The sequence below is a fragment of the Phasianus colchicus genome, chromosome 5, assembly GCF_987193195.1.
Source record: "Phasianus colchicus chromosome 5, bPhaCol1.hap1.1, whole genome shotgun sequence".
In the NCBI taxonomy this organism is placed as follows: Eukaryota; Metazoa; Chordata; class Aves; order Galliformes; family Phasianidae; genus Phasianus; species Phasianus colchicus.
The window spans coordinates 14,233,462-14,261,405 of record NC_143440.1 but is presented as its reverse complement, the minus strand read 5'-3'; the positions used below and the strand labels follow the sequence as shown (position 1 = coordinate 14,261,405).

The following is a 27,944-nucleotide window of genomic DNA, read 5'->3' as shown; positions in this document are numbered from 1 at the left end:
GCCTGTGGGCAGGGGTGTAGTGCTGAGATGGCTGTGCCATAGCTAAGTAGACAACTAGTTTCCACTGTAAGAAAGAATTTATGTCTGCTTTAAGATGTGTAACCTGTGGATGTGTCTCACTTTCTATTCCAACTGGAAAATGCTGTGCACCTCATGACCACGTTACCTTGAAAAGGAGTGTGGACGCCTCATTTGGGTGAAGTGTGAAACATTAACATAAGCAATGCTGACCTAACTCAGTGTGATGCATGGCGTATTTGTTTTGAAAAGAGCTGCAGTCACAAATCTGTTTTGAATTAGGAAAAGTGTTTCAGAGAGAGAAAGGAAAAAAGGAACCATTTCTTAGCAGGCATCTGAAAAATAACAGTTCCGAGGAAGGAGGAAAAATTGTCAGGCAAAGCCTAACAGTTAAAACTGAAAAATGTATTCCTAACACTGGGGGCTATGAACGTATATCTTATTCTTTGTTTTTTAAAAATAAAATCTTGGCAGCTTCGTTGCATACTATGATGATCCAGAACTAGAGCAGCTACTCAATGGTGAAATTATCAGCAGTACTCCAGCAAGAGGTTATTAGTCATAGTCCCAGTATCATATGAGAGCAAGAGCCAGGGTTTCAAGAAACAAAACATTCCCCTTTGGAGAGAGGTCGAGATTAGTCAGTTTTGTTTTGTTTAATTGGTTATACTGGCAAGGAGGTCTGGGGGTTATTTTGCTGTGAAAAAGAGTTTTTGGACATATTTTTACGTTAGTTTGGTCTTTTTTTTTTTTTTTTTTTTTTTTTAACCCTGACATGTTGTAAATATGCCACTGTTCCACATTTGAAACAGGAATCTACAGCCAGGAGAAAGTTGTTGTCTGATTGCCAAATTTCTGACAACAAAAATATGGAGTGATATGCAGAGGCTATACTGCCGTGAGTAAACCAGCAAAGAGAGTCCTCCAGAGGCAAGTTCCACAGGGAGTTTTCTTCACATCTGTGGAACTGGAGTATCTGAAGTATAAATGCCTGTTAGCTGAACAGTCTGTTCTTTCCCCCTACAGATAGGCACTGGGATGCTCAACCAGAAGGATGCAGTGTAGGAATGTATTGGTGAATATGAATGTAGTTGGGAATCAGAAAGTAACCAGTTTTCTAACCTTCTGTTTCATTCAAAAAAAAATGAAAAGTGCTTTGAGATCTACCCAACATGGGAAGATGGCTTTTAAACATGTTTAGATCTCTTCCTTCCAGTTAAAGATGCTTAGTAAATCTGAAGCCTTGCCAGTAACTTTACTGCCTCATTTTTTCCTCCTTTGGGATAAAAATGATAGTAAGTATCAATCACAGCATGGTGCTGTATAAATGCACTAAGGTTCACAATGTGTTGGGTATGGGCTGCACTAATTGCTGCCATTTGTTCTATAGCTGTATTCAAACTATTGCATGGAGATAAGTTGTTGGGGTTTTTTGTTCGGGGTTTTTTTTGCCCAATACTTCCTTTACATTTCTTGTTATCTCCAGCCTCTTTGACATCTTTCATAAGGCTGGACTGCAATTTAAGCATAACATGGGAAAGTGCTTAGAATGATGGTGCTAGTTGGATGCCTGGTTGTTTTTGTGGGTACATAAATGTTTCCTGCTTTTTTGTACCACTTATTCACACTTAAGGAAAGAATTTGTCTCTTCTTGTCAATTTGTTCCTTATTTTCAATGGAAATGGAAAAAAGTTGTGATGGGTGGAAGAGATATCATTTCCTGAAGGTGGGGCTATAGTAGATGAAGATAAGGAAATCTCTGGAAAATCCAAAGTATTCAATTAATAGGATAGAGCGATTTTATATTCTTTATTAGCTTATGGTAAAAGTTATATTTAGAGACAAGACTAGACTTCAATTTCCTGGTTTAACTCAGAAGAGTATTTCAAACTCACTTCTTCCTCAACACCTCACTTTCTAATACTCCACTCGTTTAAAGGAAAGGGTTAAAAAATAGTCTCTGACCTTTGTTAAAAAAAAAAAAATAGCTGTATCCTGAGGTTGCGCTGGGCCAAAGACTGTAGATTTTGGACACGGTCCTAACTTGAAAATTTCCATGTGTTTTAAGTCACGTCTCATTTATCTACGACAAGAGTCAACCACAAATTTTAATTGCTTGGCTATTGCCCTCTGGATGCCCAATAGGTCTGCGAGCATTGCACACATCTGGGCGTGCATTCAGTGCTGTGAAGCAGCAGGACTGGCCCGGGTGTTCTAGGAGCACTCAGCATTCAGATAGGCTTCTTAGCCCAAATCTACACTAGAGCTGAAGGAAGATTCTCAGGAAGAGCTGATTTCCAATATTTTGGGTGTTTTAAATAAGCCAGACATTTTTGCAAGAAGCTGATAATAGCAACAGCAAAAGCACTGCCCCACAGCCACCATTCACAGCTCTCTTTTCTCAAGCAGCAGCAGTGTTCAGTCTCCACTTCTTCCCTTCTTCTCCTATCACTTCCATCTTCCTCCTCGCTTCTTCCTTGACTGGAAGCAGCATTTTAGGTCATCCAACCCTGACTTTCTTTTATCTTTGATCTTTCTGAAATCTTCTCCACTTCTAAAACAACCATAGGCCCAAAATCTTTTCGCCACCTTTTGAGGCTTGTACTGAATAACCATTTGTGGCCAAGTATAATTGACTCTCCTGTGACTAATTCTTCCTTTTGGCAGCGTCCTACCAACCTCCTTGTTAGAGAGTAATAGTAGTTTTATTAATTTTACTTTCCTTCCTTCAGTCAATCAGCAAGTTACAGCCATGTAAGTTTATGAAGGTGACTATGCAGCTTCTCTCCTTTATTGTTGTTGTCACTTGTTTCTTTGTAGGTCTTGTTTAATAGTTTGACGCCTTGCCAGCTTCAAATCCAGAAGCATTTACTCACATAAAGATGCATTGCGTGTAACTGGCTGGAAATAGTCAAAGATAGCTGTGAAGATTGCTGTTTTATTTTGTAATTATCTTCTTCAACTACTGCTGTCACTGAAGGCTGTTATCTTAATTTTCATCTGAGGGAAAAATGGCAGTTACAAAATTTGCAGCCTATATTCTGTGCTGGCTAACACGTAAACTACATTTTATACAGATACAGATTGCTGTTACACAGTACTCGAGTGACTTTTTCAGATCACTTTCTGAGTTTTTGGGCTGTTGGAGCACGTTTCTTACTATTGGCAGTTTTAAATAGAATTCAAGGGAGATTTCTAATCTGAAAAATGTCATTATAGTTGCAATCTACAGTCCTCTAAAAATAAGGAAAAGCCACAGGAAAGAAATGGAGCTAGGCAAATTGCTAGCCAGGGATGTCAGAGACTTTGAAAATGTTTGTTTAAAAAAGATATTTTTACCTGGGGAAAAGGACATTTGGAAAGGAAAAAATGCTTTCTCAATTGCAATTAAAACAATGAATTCATAAATTAATCTTCTGATTTCTCCTGTTTTCTATAGCATGAATATCTGGTATCCTAAAGCTGGTGCTGCATCATCAGGATAAAATTCTTTTAATGAATGAAAATGCATAATCGTTGTAGTCACTAATCAAATGGCCACGTGTTGGTGTTGCTAGTGTTACCAATTTGTTTTACTTTCCAATGCAATCAAGAAAAATGTGACGAAACCGGAGTTGTACAGTGCACACTGCGATTTCATTGTGTCAAGTCAAGCCTCTTTTTAGTAGCAGTTTGCTCTGATTTCAAGGGAACTCCTGGAGAATCAGAGCAGAGGACTGCCTTGGGTATCCCAGTTGTTCCTGAGCTCCAATCCTGGCTCAGTGGCTCAGAAGTCTCTTCTCAGCCCCAGGTCATCATTCTCTGTTGAAATCACGGAGCAGCACACGCTGATTCATAGAGGATTATCAGTACTGCTTAGGGGTTACTGCTAACAAAAATCTTTTTTTTTTCCTTACACTGTTGAGAAATGTGGGAGAAAGAATTTATTATAGAAATACAGAGTAAGAAGAGACCAGCAACAGTGTCTGTTTACTGAAAAAAAAAAAAAGGAAAAAAAATTAAAAAACTAACAGGAGACTGGCACTGAGAACTTTATACAAAGGAGCTGACTTTAGGACAGTTTGTAACAAGTGCCTTATTTTCCTAAGATGCTGTCTTTTCAAATTTGTCACTTTTATTTGTCAGTTAAGACAGTGGCTGCAGTGTTTATACTGTATTTTCATTGACTAGTCATGTGCAGCCCACAAAACCTGCTAATTTAGTTCCTCAGAAGCTCAGCCTTTATATTTTTCTAGCCAGGAGTAATGTTATATTAGAGGAGGGTGTTTTCTCACTGGCTCCACTTCCTCCATCCTTCCCCCAGACACCGCACACATACTCCCTTCTTTGGACAACTCTCAAGAGAAAGTACAGACAGTCTGGAGAACAAATCTTCCTTCATGCAGATTACATTCTCCTATAAACACCTCAACGACTAGTATATAACCTCCAGCAAGAACGCTGCCTAATCTCTGGCAACAAAATAAACATATTGAAGCCAGAAGCTCTGATAAGGGGATTCTCAAGAATCTGGAATCTTGGGTGCTGTAAATGGAAGAATGACTGTTGCCAATATTTTTGAAAAACGGCGTACCTGAAGAAAGAAACTTTCTTTAATAATACTGAAATTGCTGTTTTCTCCTGCCTCTATCACAGCTGCAAAGAAAAGCGCAAAGGAAATCTTCTGTGCAGACTCCTGTACCTATCCTTGAACTTTTCTGAAAAGCCACTCCTAGCTTTGTTCCTGTTCATGGGACCGTGAAATCTCTGAGGTATTAGCTTTCAGAAATATTGAGATACCACGACATGTAGGAACTTAGCAAGAAGAGGAGCCAGGGAAGCTGCTCTCTAAAGCTTCCTCAAATATTCTTAAGAACAGCACCTAAATAGGATGAATCTCACTAAAGAATGAATGATTTATGACCACACCTTAAAAAGAGATGTTTAGCTTGAAGGATGCACTCAGTGTTTTCTGAAGTGCTGCTTGATACTGATACCTTCCTTTGTATCATTGCCATTAACATGTATTGTAAGTTCTGGAATATTTCTCCCCTCTTATTTTTGCTCTGAGTCATTAGTGTGCCTATGGCTTTGTTAACAGAAAGGATTTTTGTGTATGTTTTCTGAAATAAAACACTAGCTTATCAGCAAGTGTAGTACTGAATAGCAAACACGGGAAGGATTCTTTGCAAAACCTCTTAAGAGGATGCACAGATAAAGAGAACGTAATTTTTTTTTCAATTTAAGTTTGTTAGCCTGCAATGCAATAGGGACTCCATATTAAGAAGCCACCAGTAGAACCCCTGCCCCACTATCTTAAATAGCCATGGCTGAAAATACCATTCCTCTTGGCCCTGTATTTCCTGCTACCCTTACCCCTTCCCAGTAAATCCCTGTAACAAGTTTGGGATGGATCTCCAGACCCTTCTTTATTTCTCTTTCACAGTGGTACATAAAGGAGATTGTCTTCCAGCTGTCCCTGCAGACATCCGGGCTTCTTTTCTTTTGGGGGGGGAAGGAGTAGGAAACAAGGAAAGAAATTCATTATGACATTTTGTATCCTGAATCATATCATGGATCTGTTATGAACGAGTAAAATGAATAGTATGTGACTATCTATGGAATGTTAATAGATCAGCTGCTCACTATTTTGCTCTCTTCTCCTCTCAGAAGAGCAGTCTTGTAGTCTTGTTCACTAATGCCTCCTGGAATGCTTTTGATGCCTTTGTAGAAGTCATTTTAAACTCAGTTGCAGAGGACCACTTTTCATGAAAACATGACCTGAAAGGACCTTGTGGCTCACAGGACCTATGTCATTGCCTATAGTCTACTGTATGGGATATCAGAGCAGTCGCACGCTTCTGTGACTTCTTTACAGATAGAAAAAGTCCTCACCACTCTCTGTGTAAAGAACTTCCCCCTGACATCCAATCTAAACCTTCCCTCCTTGAGCTTAAAATCATTCCCCCCTGTCCTACTACTGTCTATAAAATACAAAGGAAATTACTTGTGTATAAATTATTTGAACAGGCAAGTTTCATACTTCTAATAAAGCGTAAGTCAGCCAGAAAGACCTAATTTAGTTTTTCATAAAAGAAACAGTCTGAATTATTTTCCTATATAATTAACACTGTTTGCTGCTTTAAGTGGAGAGATCAGAGTTGTCCAAAGCAGTTCATACTATGGCAGCTTTTCTTTGCAGCAAACAAGTGAAGAGTATTTCTGAGGATGTGTATTTGGTTGACAGAAAGCATATTGGAATTGCTAACACGCAAGGCTGTTTACCAGCAAGGCACTTATTCTTCCACATCAGAGACCTGCAATGACAGAAGTTGCCTTCTGATGGCTTTTGATTCTCTCTTCAAAACGTCTCGTCCTTTAAACAGAGAATCCTGCTTTGGCATAATTAAAGTCAGGGGCCCTTTGTCCCATTGCAGTCTCATTTGCAAATGTCATCTTTTCTGGTCTAGCCCTAAGAACCACAAGCGAAGCAATGTACAGAAATTAAAATTTCTGTCTCTCTTGTAATATCTAGAGAATATGCTACTACTTGGTTTTAACCATTCGGTCCAAGATTTAGAGTCCACTGAAGTCACTGGAAGCCTGTGATTGCCAAAACCTCCTACCAGCTTCAGCATGTCTTGGAGCAGGCCTGTAAGGGGCACAGAACTCCTGGGAAATAGCTCTCCTTATCTGAAAGAAAGCTGGTGAAACAAGAAAGCATCATGCAACCAGCTGTACCTCCCTGCACAACTGCTGCGCTGTGGCTTTAGAGGCCTTCACCAATTAACAGGAACAGGGAAGATGAGGTTAGGTCTTTACTTTTCATCTCGTATGGCTCAGCTCAATAGTAATTAGCCTCTGCTTCTGTGGGCCTCCTGCGCGCCACAGCTGCAGCAGCCAAACCTTACTCCATAGAAAAATTAGACAATTATCTCTGGGAATTTATTTCCCAGCAAGAGTATTCACATCTCACTTCTCCCCAGTACTTCATCACCAAGATGCGCAGCTGTTGAAGGACTATCCAGATCTCAGTCCAATCTACTGTCATGTTCAATAGCTCATCACTGCAAGAGTTTCATAAATGTACATTTTCCAGATCTATCTTCAGTCCTTGTTTTCTCTGGTAATCCCTGCCTGGAATCACAAATTAAAAAATACCTATAAAAATCCCCTTACTTAGTTCAAAATAATTAGCAAAAAGACATTTCTTGTTAGAGGAAATGCCCTTCCAGTGCAGCTGTCTCAGAAAGCAAGCAATGCCTGGGCAGTGGGCACTGCAGGAATGAGAAATGTTACCCCTGATTCATACTGTCCTGCTCGGAGCATCATGAACTCGCCATCTGTGATGGGCACTGTTAGTGCAAAGCATGCCTTTTTTAAGGAAGTGAACAAACACTGATGAAATGAAAACCTGATGATCTGCTCCATTTTCCATCTGTATTTCCTTCTAGAAATCTTGAACTTGTGTTCTTCAGCTTCCTCATTTGAAGAATCTCCTCTTTCAACAGCCATTTCCATCCAGAGTTACTAGTGTTTCATGTATCATCTAGAGTGCTTTGCCTAATGTTTTCAAAACCAGCTGCAAAGTATAAATCTCTGGCACCTCATATTTTTAAATTACTGTATCTGCTTCCCTACCAGTTGTACAAAGTGCTTGAAAAAAACGGCATTTTCTCTACAGTGGAAAAACATTTTAGTTTCTGCTGAAATCCTCCAGGTTTGTTGATGTTCTGCTCAGCCTTACTGTCTTTTACTATCCTGTGTGATACTTGGATGGTAGCCAGGCACATATAAATTGCTCCCACTCATGCTCTTTCTGGCGGTTTTATGTGCCTTTCACTACTTTCTAGCAGATATTTGAGGCAGCAATTTATTCCCATCACTTTTTTTTTTTTTTTTTTTTTTTCCTGCTTACTTTCTTTTCCCTTCTGAAAACTATTACATCTTCTTGCCTAGAGGTTTCCTTAGTGTTTGAGGATCGCTGTGGATGGATACGAGACTACAAGGACAAAACTGTGGCTTTTTCTTTATGCTTGGGGCAAGGAGTTTGAGGCCATAAAGAGGCTCCCACTGCCCTGTTTCCAAGCCTCATCCCATCCTGGAAGGACAGGCATCTTTCCATGAGGAACGCTTGCTTGCTTGCCATGCCAATGGGCAGAGTGGGCATGACTTTGAATTTGCCAGATCGTAGCTGCAAGCGCACATCTTCCCCTCAGGACATCTGGCTCAGTGCATGTGAGTCAGAGCAGAAAGAAGGTTTTTCATGCCAGATAAAAGGGATGGTACACATTACTTTTTGACTGGAAAATGCAAGAAAACTAAAGACCTTAAGTTGTGCTGCTCCTAGAAACATTTGGTTCTTGATTTTCTTCTGAGAACTTCAAATGTACTCCAAGTTTAATCTGAGTTTTGGACAAATCCATAACCTAATCTGTCTTCGATATGCTGATTTTTCATTATATTTTCACCTACAGTTTAGAAGGGCAGGAAAAGAAAAAAAAAAAAAAAAAAAAAAAATCACCATCATCAAATAACGCACAGAGTTTCTGTCCAAAGGGAGAAGAAAACGAGCATTCTGAACCTTCCTCTGCAGGTCCCTGGTCTTAAAGTCTGCTTTCACCCACCTTAGAAGAGTTTCTCATTTGCTGTGCATCACATAATTCCAGTGGCGATCCTGGTGAATGCCGTGTCATTGGAGCAGTGACAGAATAAAACTGCATCATGTTCCACTTCCACCCCTTGCCACAGAATGCAGCTGCTATGCACTTGCATCAGCAAAAATATCCGTGGGGCATTTTGTGGCCTGGTTGGTAATTGGACCCAAATGTAACAAAGAGGGCGTCAGTCAGTCCTGGCTTAGCGTAGTTTAGATCACTGCAAGGAGAGGGGATGTTTACTATAGCATATTGATATCATTAAGGCATGTTAGTAGCTTACAATGTTTTATAAAAACATGGACACAATAATAGCAACAAAAACCACAGAAGCTCAGTTCTGGGACTTAGTTCTCTGACCCAGCACATCTCTTTGAAATCTCATGCATCATGCATTCATTCAGGTACAAAATGACTATCAGAGCACATCCCACAGATGAGAATGAAGAGGGCTCATTTGTCATCCAGCTCTGACCTATTGCATTAAATTCCTAACACAACTCACAGGACTGTGAATCTCTGGTGTCTTCCTTGAAGTTACTGTCATGCTAATTAAGAAAAGTATCATTTTAATGCAGCATGTTTATCACGTGGCTTGTTGCAATTTTCTCACATGCTGATGCTAAAGAAACATTCCTTTTGTCTTTTAGGTTACACAGATGGACCAGAAACTGAACCTCATTACTGAGATGCTGCATCGTCTGGTTTCAAGTCATCAGGGGGATCAAGGGAACAACAGGTCATCTCAGAGAGGCAACAGCGTTAATTCAGATCTCTTCCTCCCAAATAACACCCTGCCAACCTACGAGCAACTGACCGTGCCGGGAAGAAATGAAGACGATATATCCTGATGTGATAAAAGGCTGGGTTGGTTGGGTTCTTCCCACCTTTCTCCTTTAAATGGAACTTGGAAGGAAATTCAGTTCATCAGCCATCCAAGAAAACACGTGACTGCAACATCTATACTACTAGTCTCAAATGCACTCTTCTAAAACCACTCATAATAACCCAAGGATTGACAGGCTGTGTTCTACCAGGCAAAACCTACTGAAGCTCCACATTGATTCTATTAATGAACAAAAATTATAGCAACTCATTATTGCTCAGAAAGACCGAAACAATGTAAAGACAGGCAAAATTGCAAAGATTTAGAGCTCCTTTAATAATAATAACAGTAATAATAATATTGTAATAATACTTGAACTTAGATGGGAAATCTGCATTTTGTTTATGAACCTGCAGATAGCAATATATTTCTACTACTAAGGTTTTTAAAACAAAATAGGATAACTTATGTTGTTTTTATTGTATAAATATACCACTAACATTCTTGCGAATGACAAACCACATGCTGAATGATTTTCTTTTGCTGTTTTATTTTAACGTTGCTACATAAACATTATCAGATAATGACCAGATTTTTTTAATCTGTTTTTCTTCAGGGAGGAACTAATACTTAATCTGGAACAATACTATTTATAGTGGAAAGCGCTATAGATTTTTTAAGATACCAGTTTTTAACAGGGAGACAGTAAAGTATTACATAGAAAAATGATTCTGCTTTCTAGAAAATTGTTGCCAAAGAATTTATATATAAACAGAAAACGCAGTGGTCTGAATGTACTTGTCCTGAAATAGCTTCTTAAAAAGAAGACCCACTACTTCTTAAATCTACTTCTTTTTTTTTTCTTTTCAGCTTATGCTATCCAAGAATAGTACAACAGTATAACGTGACTGGACTTGCAGGTCAAGTGCTTGAGCTGGCCACTTATTGAGCATCCATAATTCTCATAGGAATCATGGCTCCGGTTCAGGAAAGCATCTCTTATCCAGACAGCATATACAACAAATGTAATAGTTTCCTGAATAATTGAATGAGAAATTCTGCTCCCTACTAAAGTCGTTAGGTATTCAGAAGTGCCAGCTCCAATCAAAAGGACGCAGGGCCTAACCTGCCAGCCACCTCAGCTCACATTATTGTTGCAATAAGAACAGCAGTGTTTGGCTTGGTGTGATTTTTCACGTGCACAACGTGAACAGGATTGGAGCTTTGCTTACTAAAGTTGAAATTCAACCCTTGCTGATAGTTAGCACCTCTACCACGCACACCCTTCCTTGAAAGTGGAACGTCCTTAAATTTGACAGTGTTGTAAAATGGAGGATTACAACATAGCTAATTAATGCTATGAAAGATTTCAGTGTTTGAAAGCACAGAGACATATATATACATATATATATATATATATATATATATATAAACTGATGCCCTAAAGCCTCATAATTTTGCTCAGCAGTTAGCATTAGCAATCTGTAGGATGTATAAGCAGTCTGAAATACTGATGTGTAATGAACTGAGATCGCAGGGAACCATCTCAGAGTATTGCTTATATGCTGAGCCTTGTTTTAATCATGAAACATTTCACCTCTTTCACTTGGACTGCAGAGGAAAGTATACTGTATTTATGTTACAATCATCTCGTCTTGCTGCTGTACAGTAGATACATGTTAAGGGTGTAGAAATGTATGGACATAAACAGGAATTATATCTGGGCATTACGTTTTATAGAAATCAAAATTATTTTGATGATTCTGAATATTTTTAAATGAGATTAACTGTGTAATTTCAGATTATTGTTCAATCTCTAATTTCCTAATAAAATACAGGACAAGATTACCACGTCTTCTGTTTATTCTACGATCCAGAAGCACAATATACACAGGAAAATTACTGGCTTTTCTTTTTTCTCTTAGGCTATTATGCAACACAGTACTATATAATGTCCTTGTGCTGGTGTGTTGGTTCATCTCTGTCCATGTGAACATCGCCATCACCAATGTCCTCAGAATAATCAGGTTTTGAAGTTCTGTCTGAGGCAAGTTGCTAGCAGGTTTGATTCCACATCTGGTCCGACAGAACCTTTCAAAAAGAGCACCAGGTTGGTGACCTGTGACTTCAAATCCAATGATTCATCTTGTTCTTAAAAAGAGATGATCCAAGCTGTCCTTGACCATTCCAAATCCGTTGTGCAGCTGCCCAAAGGGAGCCACCACAGCTACTCATCAAAGGCATGTCTTACTTCTCTGCCTGTCGAGTGGATTGGATTTGTCTCATCTGTTGGTGCTTCATACCTGAAAGACTTCTCTCAGAAGTAAGTATCTCAGTGTCTTTCTTCACAGTGCATTGTGGAATAAGGATAGCAGGAAAATGAGCTAAACAGTTTGATGCCTTCAAGCTGGACACACCCGCAGTAGCCATCATACAGTGAGTATGTTGTGATGGAACCTTGTTTGATGGTTGCTGTTCATGCAAATTGTCCAAAGCACGTAAGTGAATGTGTAGTAATTGGCTGTCAATTGTGTGTCTGCTCCACATCCAACACAATGGGACTTTAGTGACCACAGTTATATAAATGCAGTGTAACATCTCTACAAATCTTTCATTATTCTGAGCCGGAGTGGTTTTGGAGCTGGAAGAGGCTGCTGCCACACTGATCATTAGAGTATGTTCCTTTTTAGATTCCCTTTCACAAAGTATCTTAGAAAAGTAGAAGAGTCTGGACATCACTCATTTTCATTTTTCTATTTTAAAATAGGCTTGTTTCAAATAACATCATTGGCCACATCGTGCTCAGATACTAGCTGAGGCAGAAACAATTTGATGTCAGCAGATAAAATGGCCGTTTCACTGCAGCACGTTAATGGCTCTCGTGGCCAGCATACACCTCAGTGCTGATTTATCATCAGTCCAGGGGAAGGTGGAAGGATTCCAGAGCTCCCCCCACCGAGTTGGATAGATCTGGGCAAGGAACAAATTGAACTATAAAAAAAGTAAAATGTAGGAAGATTTTCTTTTCTGTGAGTTTAAAGGAGAAAAGGTAAAAACCGTTTTCAGCTAATCCTCACGTATCCTGCTGAGATGGGTATTATTGTTCTCATTTCACTGATGGGATGGTGGCTGGGAAGAGGAGGGGCAGGGGCAGAGAAGAAGAAAAGAAAAAAGATTAAGGGTCTGATGCAACTCCCATCTATGTCCCACTCCTGTGAATGTGTACTTATGTGCTTCATTTATGCACGGGAGTTGGGCTCTTGCCTTCAGTGGGACTACTCAGTCCACATGGACCAATATAAGCCTTTGCAAGTTCAAAATCTATTAAAGAAGGCCTCCCATAAGCTTAGTGGAAGCTGGAGTCAGATGTAGCTGTAGCACTGCTTTCCCTGTGGTCACAGAGACGTTTGAATTGCCAGTTTTGTTCCCTGTTTCTGTTTTCAGACCGTTGGCTTATACAACTCTCATGAGCCTCTCACAAGCCATGATAATATCGGAGGTATTTCTTTCTACTTTAGTGATGAAAGCTTTCCTTACCTACCACATGTGAACTCACACAATGAAATGTTCCCGCACAAAAGCAAATTCTTTTTAGATGCCCTGAAATTTCTTTTTAAATGGCTTGTAGAAAAGTTTGTCTCTTGGGCTCCCTGACCAGCAGCAAAGATGAAGGAATATGGAGGGAAGCAAGTTCAAAATTAATAGAAGGAAAATAGCTGATACCCAGTCGCTCAGTGATATTTACCTGAGTCCCAGCAAGGATTAAATGTAAGAACAAGAAGTCGCTGAGATGACCTTCAGAGGTCCCTTCCAACTCAAAGGATTCCATGAACCAAATATTTCTACAAATAGTGGCTTTTTCATGACTCGTGTGAGGGCTGACTTTGATGTCTAAGTGCAAATTCCAGCTGAAACTTCCTTCTGTGTTGCAGTGTTTTGCAGGTTTTTTTCCTGCATCACCCACCTGGCGTCTGATGAGATGTGAATTCATGCCTTCCCATGGTAGGAACATTCGGACTGCATGGTGGTAGGGCCTCTCTCTCTACTACCTCAATGCAAATTTTCACCAAACAAGATGAACTTAGTGTTTTGTTGATCTAGAATGATAGAATCGTTTGATTTGGAAGGGACCCTTAAAGGCCATATGGTCCAACTCCCCTGCAATGAACATGAACACCTACAGTAGATCAGGTGCTCGGAATCCCATCTAGCCTGACCTTGAATGTCTCCAAGGACAGGGCTCCTGGCCATCTCTCTGAGCAAGCTGTTCTGGTGCCCTCTACGCTTCCGTCAAGTTCAGTTGAACTAGGCTGATGTGTTCAAAAGCCATTCAGGGGAGCCAAAACAAATACTGACTGCATTCACATTGTTTACACAAGAACCGGACTGAAAAATCCCCCCAGCCCTAAGCCAGAGATTTTGACCAGATAGTAGCCTCAGCTTCAGGGCACAAGGGCAATTGTAGTTCCTGAGGCTGAAAAAGGACTTGCAGAAGACTTTTTCTCAGGAGCCACCAGCTGCTGCAAAGCTTCGTGCACCTTGCCTATGGAGCAGCAACAGAAAGATGCTGGAAAACCGAGGAGTGCTTTCCCAGGGCAGCACGAGAATCCTCACATCACTCCTAATGACAGAGACCCAAAAGCCAATATGACAAAATGGTTGGCGCCACAACAAAGAAAATGCAGGTGCCGAATGGAAGCATTGTTCAACGTGTCCATGCACATTATTGTAATGCAGCATGTTGTCCAGTGAAAAGATGCCTACATGGCTGGCGAGGGAGCACTGCCAGGGAAGGGCTGGCCCCAGAGAAGCTGCATTGTCCGAGCCAGGCAGAAAGTTCACATAACTCCCACATTGGCTGGCAACTGCTGCCTACGGGGAACAGCTTACCAGCCTGACGTGAGGCATTATGCTCCCTGCCCATGGATTTGCACCTAAGAAGAACCGATGCATAAAGCCAGTCTCAAAATCATCTCGGAGCTCCGTTTTCTTCAGAGCTAGCATTGCTCTGGCGAACTGCCCAGGGATTTAGACTCAGCTAATCCAGACTTGGCTCTCCATGGCAGACACCCGTGGAACAAAGGAAAGAAAGCTTCCACGACCCTGTCAAGTTTCTGGTAAATCACTCAGCCAGGTGCAGAAAGTGGGATAGGCGGTCGCCAGCGAGCTTTCTTGGATCAGAGAGAGGCAAATCCCTGGAGAGGGGAACAGAAGAAGCTTTACAGATTTTCTTGCCATAATTTACCAAGTCTGTGTGCAGTGCTCCGAGCATGCAGTGCCTGTGCGTTTCACACAATCCTTCCAGAGAGCTGTGCTGAAGCACATTGCCCTGCCAGCGTGTGCTCCAAGAGTTGCTGGTGCACGCTGGTTGCTTGGTTTGTCCTCAAAGAGGGCACAGCTGTGCCCCGGATTGTCTCACGGATGAGCACAGGCACTGGACAGATTTTGATCATTTTCCTAAATTGCAATGAAGGAAATATTATTATTGATGTTATTCTTTTAGTAACTATCTAACTATTTTAATAACTATTTTTATTTCGACTCATTTAGGCAGGAGATTGCTTGGAGAGACATCATCTCCTTCATGTGAATTTTTAGTTATGAAGAGAGATATACACTGTCAATCTTGTAGAAAAAAAAAAAAAAGAATAAGAAAGGAAAGGGAAAAGGAAAAAAAAGAGAGAAGAAAAAGAGTAAAAGAAAATCAAGGAGTAAGTTCTCTTTTAGTCCTGCTGTGTGTTATGTCCTTATACTGAGCATTAATTCAAAAAGATTAATACATTAGATATAGCTGTTACAAGAACTACCTGTGCTGCAAGCACCAGAAGCATGTAGGAAACAGTATGATTACATGCAGCTTGTGAGATGCTATCATCTACAACTGCTGTTTCACCACTGCCTAATAATTTGTTAGACCTGATGATTGCCCAATCAGGCTATTAACTGAGCTGCCTATATGGGGGAGCCTAAATATAAAATGTGGTTCAGATTTTACTCCTTATGTGGTGAGGCACTGGCACAGCTGTCCAGAGAAGCTGTGGATGCACCATTCCTGGAGGTGTTCAAGGCTAGGCTGGAAGGGGCCCTGGGCAGGCTGATCTGGTCTAGCAGTTGGCAACCCAGCCCATGGCAGGCATTGGAACTAGATGATCTTTGAGGTCCCTTCCAACCCAATCCACTCTATGATCTTTGGCTCTTATTCTGCATGCAAATTTTTGCTTCGAGTCCACGCTTTTTACTTGATTTCCCTAGAGATTTCCCTCTCAATTAATCCAAACATTTCCTCTCCTTCGGTTCCATCTGGATATGGGTTTGCCGGGCAGAGGGAGGTGCTCTTGTAGGAATCATCAGGCAAAAGCTGATGCAAGTGCATGCAAGGCCTGATCCCACGCAACCGGAGGCACCAAGCCTTTCTACTGACTCTGGTGACACTGGCAGCACGCTCACGTGCTGTTTTGTCATGCCCACACCTCTGCCTCACCTCGCAGACGCCTGAGTCACCGCTCCTTGGTGTTGTGTGGGCCGTGATTAATATTTCCTTCCTACACCCGTCATGCAGACTGCGATTTTCACTCTGGCTTTTTGTTTTCCTCCTTCCCCCCTTCCCTCTCCGTGCTGAGACGGAGAACAATTCCTGGAAAGGACGGCTTCTTTCCCCCACGCTGCACAAACACCGCTCGCGCCGTCAGGGAGGAGAGAGGGGACGTTCGGCAACATATGGTCGGGAGGGTTTGGGGGTTTTCAGATGGTGAATGACCAATGAGGTTTCAAAGGGGTTTTATTTATAAATGATAGACTCCTGAGAGAGAAATAATGGTTGTTCTGCCAAGCATAAAAGAAGCAATTCACCTGACATAAAACCCGGGGACAAAATTAGCTAAATTAAAGCGAGAGATGGCAACTGTAGTAAGTTTTTTTTTTTGTTGTTGTTGTTGTTTTTTTTCTTTTCCTTCTGAATGGTGAATCATTTTAATTTTGTTTTCCCCTCCTTCCTTGGATGGAAGAAAAAAAAAAAAGCAAAAGCAAAGTGGCTTGGGTCTGAAAGAACAGATGGTGCCCTGCTCGGCCCTGCGACGAGCTCTGCAGCGCGCATTCCTTTACTCTGTCCTCTCAGATAACTGAGTTATACAGCACACGACCATCTGGTGTATGACACATCTTGTGTCCCCCAAACAATGCCCCGGCAAACCTCTTCAGGGGAGAGGTTAGTTTCTAGGGTAACAGCAGCATGTGCAGCTCTGCGCCTTATTGAGATTCAGGCCTCCTCACTTGTCCCCATTCTTCTCCTTCCTATTGTTGTCACTTGAGCTTTTGCTGCTTGGTTACTCAGAGACTGACAATATCCATGAGTATTTTGTCCCCAGCCCCAAAACCATTGTCTCCAAATTTTGTTTCATTATTTATGTTTTCAATATCCAATGGTTGGCTGAAGCATCTGCTGTAGAGTGATAAGGCAAGTGCCTATTTAGGAGGGCTGTGCTGCTGCCTGACAACAATGCTTTGAATTATTCAGGTTGTGGTTGGACAAGTCTTTGCAAAAGCCAGGATATCCATGAAGCACTGAGGTGACTTTATTTATTTGCCTGCTTTTTTTTTTTTTTTTTTTTAGGTGCTTGCATCCTTTAAGCTGGACAAAAAAAGACAGACAATTTCTGGAGGAAGTAGGTCTGCTTGTTACAAGTCTCCCAACTTTTCCTTGCTAGAAACAATTTGAAAAGAAAATGTTGGCTTTGCTTTCCTATTGGATTTCTATGGGGTGGATTCTTCTGAAGTGATGTTTTTTGAGCGCTGATATTCTCTTATCAAAGTAAGCCAAAGTCTGGGCTATAACCCAAGCACAGGGACGGTGCATCATACTCTGAAATTCAGTTCTAGAACTGTAACTCAGCAAACAGAAGTAGTAGATGGATGTCTTTTCCACCAACACTACACATATGCCCACAGAATCCTTTACCCCGACACAGAACAATCCTACCAGTGGTGTTAGTGTCTTCAAATAGTTGTAATTGCCACAGATTGCCAAAATCCCACAACATTCATTCTATATCTGCAAGGCATTGGACGTTCATTCATAGGAGTTGAAAATATATGTTGAGAAACCTACCGCATCAAGCATGAAGTTTTACAAAGTATTAAAACATAAAATTAAGGAAATGCTGGTGATCTTTAAGCACAAATGTGCTGAACTTCGAGCTCGACTGCTTCCGTAAGTCAAGGTACAGAAAACTTTTATAAAATACTGCATCCTGTCTCTCAGGTGAAGGTCAGGTATTATAAAACTACCAATAACAGTTATGAGAGATTCTGTATCTATGCATTAAATAACAGCAGCATGTGTACGTTCAAGAAATGTGTAGCTGTGGCATTGAGGGACTTGGTTTAGTGGACATGGTGGGGATGGTTGGACTTGATGATCTTGAAGGTCTTTTTCAACCTTAATGATCCGGTGATTCTATGACATCTATGTGAACATTGTGATACATTTCTTGTAATGTCAAATCTGATTCATTATTTTTGCTCATTTATAACATTCTATGAATGATACTTATGAAGTAAGACATACTATCTGTGTGGATATATACATATATATATATATATATTTGACCAAGAGGCAATTTTAAAAAAGATTTGCCTAAAATATCTCAGATCCACTCTTAGGATAAGAAGAAATGAGGTGTATGGTTCTCTCAAATCAAAACTACTCTCAACACCTTGCTTGGTAAACCTTAGAGATGGTGGTAGAAGATCACTGTGAGCAATATGCCGAGCCAGAAGACTGTTTTGAAATTTTCTAATTAAGCTAAGGTTTGATTGGCAGCACGTTTTGCCCTCAATCTGTTCACTAGGTGTTCCCTTACAGGAGTGGTATATCCTCCCATATCAGGGGTTTCTCTGTCCAACCTAGCAAAGCAAAAAGGTTAAGATTGTTCTCCATGAGTATATATGGGAATAAGTGCTGTTTCACCCAAAGAACAATGCTACCACAGGACAGGTACATACATCATCCATGAGTACATTTATGAAGGCTTCTAAATGTCAGAGAAGAGGAATTCTGCAATATCACCCTGGTATGAATGACAGGTTGTCACTTGGTTCCTTTGTGATTACTTGCAAAGGCAGGGAACTGGTCTGCTTGACTCAAGACATTGCTTCTGCTGCTGCATTTCATGGGCTTTAAGAGCAGAAGAACTCATCAGACATCTGGCTGGAACTCTGCACAGGCCACAGACCTCACCCAGTTCCTCTCTCCTGCAGTAAGCAACTTTCTTTAAGCATCTTGAACATTGTTCAGTCTTGGTGTAGTAACACAACAACCCATTCCTTGCCCTGAGGTTTGTTACAGCCTTAATTCCTCCACTATTAAAATGGATAATTATTCTTTTGGGGCATGAACTTGTTCACCAGTATCTTTGATTCCTATTTGGTTTTTCATCAGCAAATTGCAAAGCCTTCTGGTGTAGGAAATGATCTTGCTATAACCTAGACTGCAATAAGCCTGGTCTGTGAGAAAAAAACATGAACTAATCAAGAGGAGTTTTAGCTTTCAGTCATTCCTTCTATTCCGTACCTCCTTCTGATGCTTTACCTCAATATCTTCAGAGCTTGTTTGAAAACAATTGAAATGCTTCCATGCCACACTGCAGCAGAATCATACATTGTACTGCAAGGAAGGCCCTGCTTTCTTCTTCATATTAATGAGCACTGGCCAGGCTGGCATGATGCTTACCACTTCCAGCCAAGTGGGAGAGGAGTTATAAGGCTAAGCGTGAGGGGTCTCAACAAAGGACAGTATTCTCCTATTTATAGGAAATATCTCAGTGGAGTGGATCAATCAGCCAGCCCTGTGGAGTACTGAGAAATACATGAGTTTGAGAGGGCTTTGGAGCAAATCCTCTTCAATAAGGAGACAACTCCTTTGGCCATGAGGTTACAGAAGCAGAAGATCTCTGAGGGAAGGAGTAACATGTACTCTGGATGGCTTCTTCCCCATTTTATGGAGAGGAAGGTTACATCAGAGGATGAAGCTTAGCTCATTGACATGAAAAGCAATGACTTTGCTAGATTTATACCAAGATCTCCTGTATGGCACAGGGTCCATGCTGGATTGCAGCATTTACCCCTTTGTCCAGACCTCCAAGAGCCAAATTAAGCCAACCAGTCATTCGCAGCATCTGTTCCTGCTGAAAGCACAGCAAATAGCTTCTCAGCAGAGATTTCTCTTTGGGAAGGATCACTGAGCAGCCAGAAAGACAAATTAAATTAGGAAGCACAAAGCAGAAGGCCATGAGTAGAAGGGAAAAGGATATACTGACATTCACGTGTGAATCAGATCACGCGCAAAGAAGTCAAGTGTGCTTGTTTTTTTCAGGAATGTCTGAATATTTTTATACTTTAAGAAGAAAAAAAACGATGGCACAGTCTGTTTAGAGGCAATGGGAAGGAAAAAGCAAAACAAAACAAGTGGGGCCATGAGACATGGTGCGATTTGCATCTAAATACGTTTTAGCTAGAAGAACATGTTCAGAGGAAAGCACAGGATTGCCAGTTCACGAGACTAACTTTCTGATATCTTTGTGGGAACCAAATGAATTGCAAAACATCTGCAAGGTCCAAAGTGTCAATTATGCCTTTATGTAGATGGAGGAAATGTCACATGATTGAGGCAGTCATTGGACATGGTCAATTGTACGTTTTTATCCTCTGCTTAGCCCTAAAGCCTCACTCAACAGTCCCCTCAGACAAAGGCACTGTCAGAGAGGGAGATGGATCAGTTTGGCCACTCACAGGAGTCGCTTATCAGCACAGAAGTGTCCCTGGCCTCGGACAACTCTGACATTCTCTTTGCATACCCTGCTTCAGTGGTGCAGCTACAAGTACGCCTTGAGAGCCATGCAGAGAAACATAGCTAGGCAAACAACCCAACACAAAGCTCAGATTTGGAATAGGAACCATGCAAACAAGCAGGTTTCAGACGCTTCTCTTAGACCATACCTGTGTTTCTCAGTCATGTTTCTGCTCCAGCTCGCAAGCGACAAGTTTTTTGAAACATGCCAACTGCCCAGAAGCATCTCACAGGAACGTGTAAAATGAAGTCATGCATCATTCAGGGATCGCAGGAGCTGCCAAAGCAGAAGAATGGTTTTGAAAGGCCCATATGTGTAGCAGCCAATGCCAAATATCTTCATTTTAATGGCTCGCGTGTTACGGTTTATATTGAGCACTTCAACAAGTCCCAGCAATATTCTTTCTGGATTTGAAAACTTGCATTACTTCTCAAGGAAATTTTAAACCCAGCAACATTTTACTGAACAATTTGTGCGTGTTTTACTGCGGTCAACATCTGCAGCCAACATCTCTACACTGTAAAACTGCACCAAAACACCACTGGCACTGCTTCCAGCTGGTGGGATGGTACAGCTCCCTTCACATCAAGGGAGGCTTGGATGGGGCTTGTGGTCATTACCATAGTTAATTATCATGCTATTCCATTACCATGGATGCTCATCTAAAATCTGACATCCACGTAGCCCTGGCTGAACGTATCTGGATATATTGAGTGGGTGCCCACCAGATGAGATGCAACCTGGGTAGGGAAACGACCCACAAACAACAAAGCACACAAAAGAAGGTCCAGGAAGCCTGCTGCAGAGCTCACAACCAACTTGTCACGGTGTCAACAGGCTCTGAATGCAACATGCCCCAAAAAAACAGCAGCTGATGTGGATGCAGAGCCAAGGTAGGACACACGCATCAACCAGGCCTTGTAGCAGTGGAGGGAGAAATGTGGGTTGCAGTCACAGGGCCGAGCACTCCGAGCAGGAGGCAAGCGAGCAGAATGCACGATGTGTCTGCAATTGCTTTGGGAAGCATGCAGCCAAAACTGTAATTTGTGTTACACACGACAGATAAAATCTGTTCCGAATCGTGGAAGCCCTCACGTTGTTTTAATGAGATTTCTGTGTATTTATATGTACACACAGCCGCTGTCCTCCCCCTGCCACTGCGTGCCTGCTCTCACTGCTGGCCTGCAGGGAATGTCCTGCCTTGGAAATAGAGCTTACACATGCACATGACTCCCAAAATTAACATGTTGCTCTGGTTGTGGCATCACAACAGAGTAACCCATCCACCTAAACACAACAACAGCAGCACAAGGGATGGGGTTGTTCTGCATGAGCAGCCTGGCATCCAAAACAAAGGTATGTATTTAAAGGCATCGGATAAGCCTACCCATGCAGGTATTCCAGGAAAGGATGAAGTGTGTCTCACGATTCCAGGAACGGAAGGGAGTTTGTAAATCACGTGCACAGTGAGATAAACCCCAGACAGCCCTGCAGAGTGGCGTAGATTTGGATGGCTTACGTCAGGCGCGTTCTGTAGTGGTGCACGGGGCAGCCTCGTTCCAGCAGAACAGCACTTGAAGAGATGATTCCTGGAAAGTGCTTTCCATCTGAATTTTGGGCAGTGGTTTCCTTGTGCCAGCAAAGCCTGTGTAAGTCAGGGCTCTGTGAAAGAGAACATTTAATACAGTGCAAAGCCCAGCAGCCGAGGAGAGATCGGGAAATCAGCAGATCTGGTGAATGAATCAGGCTCAGCTCACAAGAATCTCATTGCAGGAAAGCAGCCATTGCCAGGAGGGGTCGGGCTGTTGTCCTCCATCCACTGGCACTGAAGCAAACAGCAGCACATAGCTGAGTAGAAAAGAAACTTACAGACCCTAACCGGAGCATAAGCCATCAGTTATAATGTCTCGATTCTGTGCTTGTTTTGCATGTTTGTAAGACCTGTCTGTATACAGAACTTAAAAGCATCCAGTCCCGTGGTCCACGAAGACATGAACTGTCTGTGATGAGCTCATCTAGAAGGCTAGAAGGGTCCCACCTATGAAATCTGTTACCTTTTACCAAGTATATGAGGGAACAGCAGACACTGGGACTATCCAGATGGCAGTTTCCTGATCCTCTACACTTGCTTCAAGGGTATTGGTGGCACTTCCAGCTTTATCCCACCTGAAAGGTCGGGATGGAAAGCTGCTGAATGCATGGTTGTAAACTGCTGTTTTCTCTTCCATCTGCCCTGTGCATCTGGAAGAGAACCACAGAATCATAGAATGGTTTGTGTTGGATGGTTCCCTTAAAAGCCATCTGGTACAACTCCCTGCAGTGAACAGGGGCACCTACACTACATCAGGTGCTCAGAGCCCCATCCTGCCTGATCTTGAACGTCTCCAGGGATGGGGCATCTACCACCTCTCTGGGCAGCCTGTTCCAAGGAAGCAGACATTTGCTGGTCACAGGTAAAATAAAAAGGTGTTTTCTGTTGTCATCACTGTCATGAGTATTCAGCAAGATTGAGTACATGCATGGTTCCCTACTTAACTGCTTCTAAAGGTAATGAAAGTCTTGTACCTGAATTCAGGAGGAGTTCAGCCAGGCTTGGTGCTCTTCTGGTGGCAAATATTATAGGATTAATCATAGAATCACAGAATCATTAAGATTGGAAAATACCACTAAGATCACCAACTCTAACCCCAGCCCACTCCCACCGTGCCCACCAACCACGTCCCTCAGTGCCACATCTCCACACTTCAACACCTCCAAGTACAATGATTCCACCAGCTCCCTGGGCTGCCTGTGCCAGCGGATCACCACTCTTTCTGAGAAGAGATTTTTCTAACATGAACCTTCCCTGGCATAAGTTAAAGCCATGTAATTGACTTCAGCTTGCAGCCTGTGCCCTTGGTAGATTCAGAACTCTCACTGATGTGGCATGGCAGCAACCAAAGCAGGGCAGCAGTGAATACTGGCCCCAAGCTGTGCTCCCTGACCACCACCCTCACCACAGTGGTGGTGGGGTGGGACTGTTTTAAACTTTCTCTATTTCGCTATATATGGAGTCTACAAACCAGCTCATTGGCTTTTCTCAGAATTTCAGCTCCTTCTCCTTCCTCCCATCCCTTTCTTTTCCCTTCTTGCCGACCTGGTGTTCTGTATTTTTTGTTATCTCCTTCTTTTACTAAATCCTTATCTTAAAAATAGCACATTTGATTGTGTGCAATAGTAAATTTTGCTCCTGGAACAATTCTGCCAGCTTGCTTTGGCTAAATTACATCAGCTCCTACTAAAAACCCATCATCTACCACGACACCCACAGTATTTAAAATCTGGCTAAAACCAAAATCTAAATGCTTTAATTTTACTACCACTTCCTGGCTTTTGTGGTGGGGGGGGGGAAAAAAAGCATTATACTCATTTTAAAATCACTTCAGGTGTTTTCTTTGCTCATCTAAGAAAAACCATCAAGGTTATTCATTGTGTTCTCTTTGTTATCGCTGGAGGTTTAAACATGCCATGTAAGTAATCCGTGGCCAATTAAAACACTCATTTCTGTTATAATTGCAGCAGTCAGGCTTGGAGGCGTTCGGGATGGGTGGAACAGGTGGGACAATGGCACAGGGTGAGATTTCTTGCTTTATTCTTGTATGAAATGAATACAGATGTGGCTAATTCCAATTCATGTTCTCTTTCTTCACAGTCTGCCAGCAGCCAGGGCTCACTCAGGACACAAAGTGGACAGTACTGACAGCAGGGGTTTGGTCGTGGCCAGGATGCAGGAGTGGGCATCAAGGAGACCGTGCCCCTTCCCAGCCGGTTCCTCCCATGTTACCTAACCCAGGTAAAGCTCTGAACTACACAAAATCAGATATGGGAAGCACACTCACATGGGTATATACATATAAATGTATAACATCTCTGCACCACCACAATCAGATGTGCTTGCATATGTTTGAGCACTTCTACACCGGGTATCATCCAACCAAACCTTTTTGTTTGGATAACTTCCCAGGCTTCGTTTCTCTTTATTGCAGAGGACACAGTGTTACCTCCACCCAGGCTCCCAAACAGCTGGATGGATGGGGCCCTGAGGAATTTGGTCTAGTACCAGACCTGGAGGTTGGTGGCTCTACCTGTGGCAGGGGGCTGGAACTTGATGATCCTTGGGGTCCCTTCCAATCCGAGCCATTCTATGACTCTATGATGATTCACCTGCCTCACCCCTTCCTAAAGACCCCACTGTTCAACAAGATGCAGGAACTCATCTTTGCCTTGGGAATGTCTTCAGAACACACAGCAGCCTACCTAGAGCACGGTCTGTAGCACCTTGGAGTTTAATCCTATTCACACTTGACATGCCTTACACCCATGGCTCCCAGATCTAGCTACCATAACAAGGTTTGAAGTGTTCCTGCTAAACACAGAGCTTGGTGGCCCACTTGGCCAAGTCCAATAACCACTAAAGTGCGTCTTCTGATGCTCTCCTCACTCCAGAGCACTTTCCACAAACCCAGATCTCCATTCTCAGGCATTCCTTTTCCTGGCTGTGCCCCTCGCTCTTCTCTCCCTCGAGACTTGGCCTTCCATTGAAGGATCACAGTAAACCGAAGAACTTCAGCACAAGGCACAGACTCAGCATCAGCTACAGGAAGGGCACGCACCTAACCCCAAGGCACAGCCACAGCAAGGGCTGGGCACTACGCTGCCTGTGGCCAAGAGTGCAGCATAGAAAGGACCCAGGAACGAGGGAGGCCAAAGTAGCACGGAGCCTTGCTTGGGTGTGTGGGGCCATCTGCCACCGCAGAAGTACAATGCCCGATTCTTGAAATGTAAAAATAGATCTCAAAAGCGACATGTTTTAATGAACTGAGCACAAAGGAACATGGGCGAAATAAACTGAAAACAGAAGCAAGGTTCAAGGAGCTGTTTGTTAAATGAGCACCCGGAGCCAGAATATGGTTTTGGTGCCGGAGAATGCAGGCGGGCTGCGTCCTGCGCGCGCCACGGCTCTTTGGGATGCGGGTGGGAGCGGGAGGGGTGAATGCAGCCCTTGTTTGTCCTCTCTTGAGGAATCTAATTATGTATCAATTGATTTCAAAGCCCGCAATAGCAACTCTCCGGCAAACACTCGCTCCCAGACATTGTCCCAGCTTTCGCCCGGTCGTAATTTATTCACCTCGGGTTTAAATGAGCACCTCGCACCGATCCCCCCCCCTCCTCCCTCTCCTTGGGCGCTGAGCCTGGGGGAGTGGGGGTGGAGGCTCTACCAAGTTTCAACCACCCCATACCTACGGGGGCTGCGGGCCGACCCTGGGGGGGGCAGAGCCGTGCCCCCGCCCCTCGCGGCGGGCAGGGAGCCACGAGCCGGCTGTCACTCGGCCTTCTGCCCGGCTGCGCGCCGTCAAAGGGCCGCCCGCGGGCGGCAGCACCTCGGAGCCGGCGGCGAACGCGTTGGCGAGGCCGGGGGCTGCGCTCCGGTCGTGCCGCAACGGGGGGGGCCAGGGGGTCGGCGGAACCAAGCATACGCGTGTCTGCACTACATGCGAGCATAAAGTCGCGCAAACGCACGTTCAAATGGAAGCCCGGAGCTGCGCACATGCCCGCGGATGGGCGCAAATCAGCGCATGCATTCACGCACGGATACCTGCACGCACCGCCGTGCGCGCATGCATGCATTTAAGCACGCACAAAGATGCGCGTACTGACGTGCGCAGCCCGGAGGGGTCCCGTCGGGCTCATGCAGGGGGGTCTGATGGGGCTGCCCCCTACGCAGAATCACGACCCACTGAGAAACTTCCCCCCTCCAACCGCCTTCGGCTTCAGTGCTCGTTTGCTTCGCGGAGAGGTGACTGGGGCACAATGGCACGCACCCTCGCCCCCCCCACCCCGCTCCCTTCCGTATCTGTTCCGTGGCCTTCACTGCGACTCGCTCCACCTTCCCCAGGGAAGAGTCATGGGGAAATTGAGGGGAGTCGCAAAGTTCTAATGCTGAACGCTTTCCCTTTAGCTTTGAGCCGTGGCACCCCTTCCCCAGAAGAGACGAGCGATCAGTATCAGAGCGATACCTTCAAACGACCCTGTCCTCTCCGCAACTTAAATAAACAGCATCTGGAAACCAGGCCGGGGCCGCCCGCCCCCGCTACGGCCGCCCCCCCGCCGCTATTAAGGACCCATTACGGCGGTGGAGGCAGGGAAGGGGCAGGTTTAAATGCTCCCCCCTCTCCCCACCACCACCACCACCACCAAGCGCAGACAATTTTGATGAGTGGGTTTTTGTCCGGATGGTTCGTAATGGTGCCTGTTTTGGGGTGTCCCGGGGGGTCCGGGAAGCTTTAATTCGCTCACAAAGGCTCATTTGCAGGTCAATGCCATGGCACACTCGCCTCTCCCCTTTGCCTAAATCTCCTTTTGTTCCCCCTCGCCTGCTCCTCATGCCAGATGGCCGCGGAAAATGCTAATTTTCTCTCTCTCTCTCTCCCCCCCTCCGATCCCCCCCCCTCTTTTTTTTTTTGCATTTAATTGCGGCCCTTTGCAGATGGGGGCCGCGGAGTGTGTGCTTCATTCAAATGAGGTTTGCTTTTTGGTTTCCAGGCACGTTTCGAAAAGTCCGATGCGAGTCGGGCAGGGATTAGGTTGACAGGGAAGTGATCAGATTAAACCCGGCCCGAGCGCGGCCGCCTCCCTCCGGCCCTACTCCTTCCCCGCCCTCCTCCTCCCAGGAAAAAAAAAAAAAAAAAAAAGAAAAAATAAAGAAAAAATAAAAAAGGAAAAGCCGCCTTCTCTCTGAGAGATTTGGGATGAAATTTGCTTGAATTCAAGCAGGAAAATCCATCTTCCTGAGACAAAGGGAAAATGACAACTACCCAAAAGGTTGTAGTGAGGTCAATCTTTTCTTCCAGGTAACCAGTGATATGATGAAAGGTACCAGCCTGAAACTCTGCCAGGTTCGTGTGGGATATTAGGAAAAATCTCTTCTTGGAAATTGTGTGAGGCTTTGGAACAGGCTGCCCAGGGAGGTGATGGAGTCACCATCCCTGCAGGTGTTCAGGAAGCCATGGAGATGTGATACCAAGGGATGTGGTTGGTGGGCATGGTTGGACTGGATGTTCTTAGTAGTCTTTTCCAACCTGAATGATTCTATGATCTTTCTATACCATTGGTTGGGATGGAAAAGATCCTCGACATCCCCAATTCTAGCCATCTCTCAGCCCATAGTTGAACCATCCTCATGGTCCAATTTCTTACTCTCCAGCCTGCACGTATGTGGCAAAGTCACTGCAGGCACCACCAATCAGTTGGTATTCAATCACAGAATCATTAAAGTTGGAAAAGAACATCCAGATCATCTAGTCCAACCATCAACCCGTCCATGCCCACCAAGCCATGTTCAATCACAAACTATACTTTTTTTTCCTCTATGGCTTGTTTCCATAAAGCAAGCTGCTTTAGTTGCTGACTTTGGAGCAAATTAGCCAGCAGCTGGGCCTAAATTACCCCTGGTTATCTGTACCAGGTGTGGTGTGTGCTGGGAATTGTGGGCACCTGGGGCTGCTTAGGATAAGGGGTAGCTGCTAGATTGATTGTCTGCATGTATTCTATGCTTCTGAGTTTTGAATTATGTCTGTTGTG

The 27,944-nt window shown here is 43.5% G+C and overlaps 1 protein-coding gene and 1 long non-coding RNA gene across 6 annotated transcripts in view; one reads left to right on the top strand and one right to left on the bottom strand.

The window, feature by feature from the left end:
• KCNQ1 (potassium voltage-gated channel subfamily Q member 1) overlaps positions 1-10,883 on the top strand; it is a 335,168-nt gene extending 324,285 nt beyond the window's left edge. For all 3 annotated transcript variants that reach the window (XM_090140575.1, XM_090140574.1, XM_090140573.1), the window contains one exon: positions 9,305-10,883. In XM_090140575.1, the coding sequence (XP_089996701.1) occupies positions 9,305-9,505 (201 nt within the window). In that variant the 3' untranslated portion in view covers positions 9,506-10,883. The remainder of the gene's footprint in view (positions 1-9,304) is intronic.
• A 1,369-nt stretch (positions 10,884-12,252) lies between these two features.
• On the bottom strand, positions 12,253-26,769 carry LOC149917754 (uncharacterized). Of its 3 annotated transcripts, none has more exons than XR_016466731.1 (4): positions 26,381-26,769; positions 21,844-21,986; positions 20,473-20,600; positions 12,253-14,675 (listed from the first exon to the last, which is right to left on the bottom strand). It is a non-coding gene; the product is annotated as an uncharacterized LOC149917754 (long non-coding RNA). The 3 variants fall into 3 exon arrangements; XR_016466733.1 differs by lacking the exon at positions 26,381-26,769 and adding an exon at positions 22,379-22,922; XR_016466730.1 differs by lacking the exon at positions 26,381-26,769 and having other exon boundaries at positions 21,844-22,336.
• Between the last annotated feature and the right edge of the window lie 1,175 nt (positions 26,770-27,944).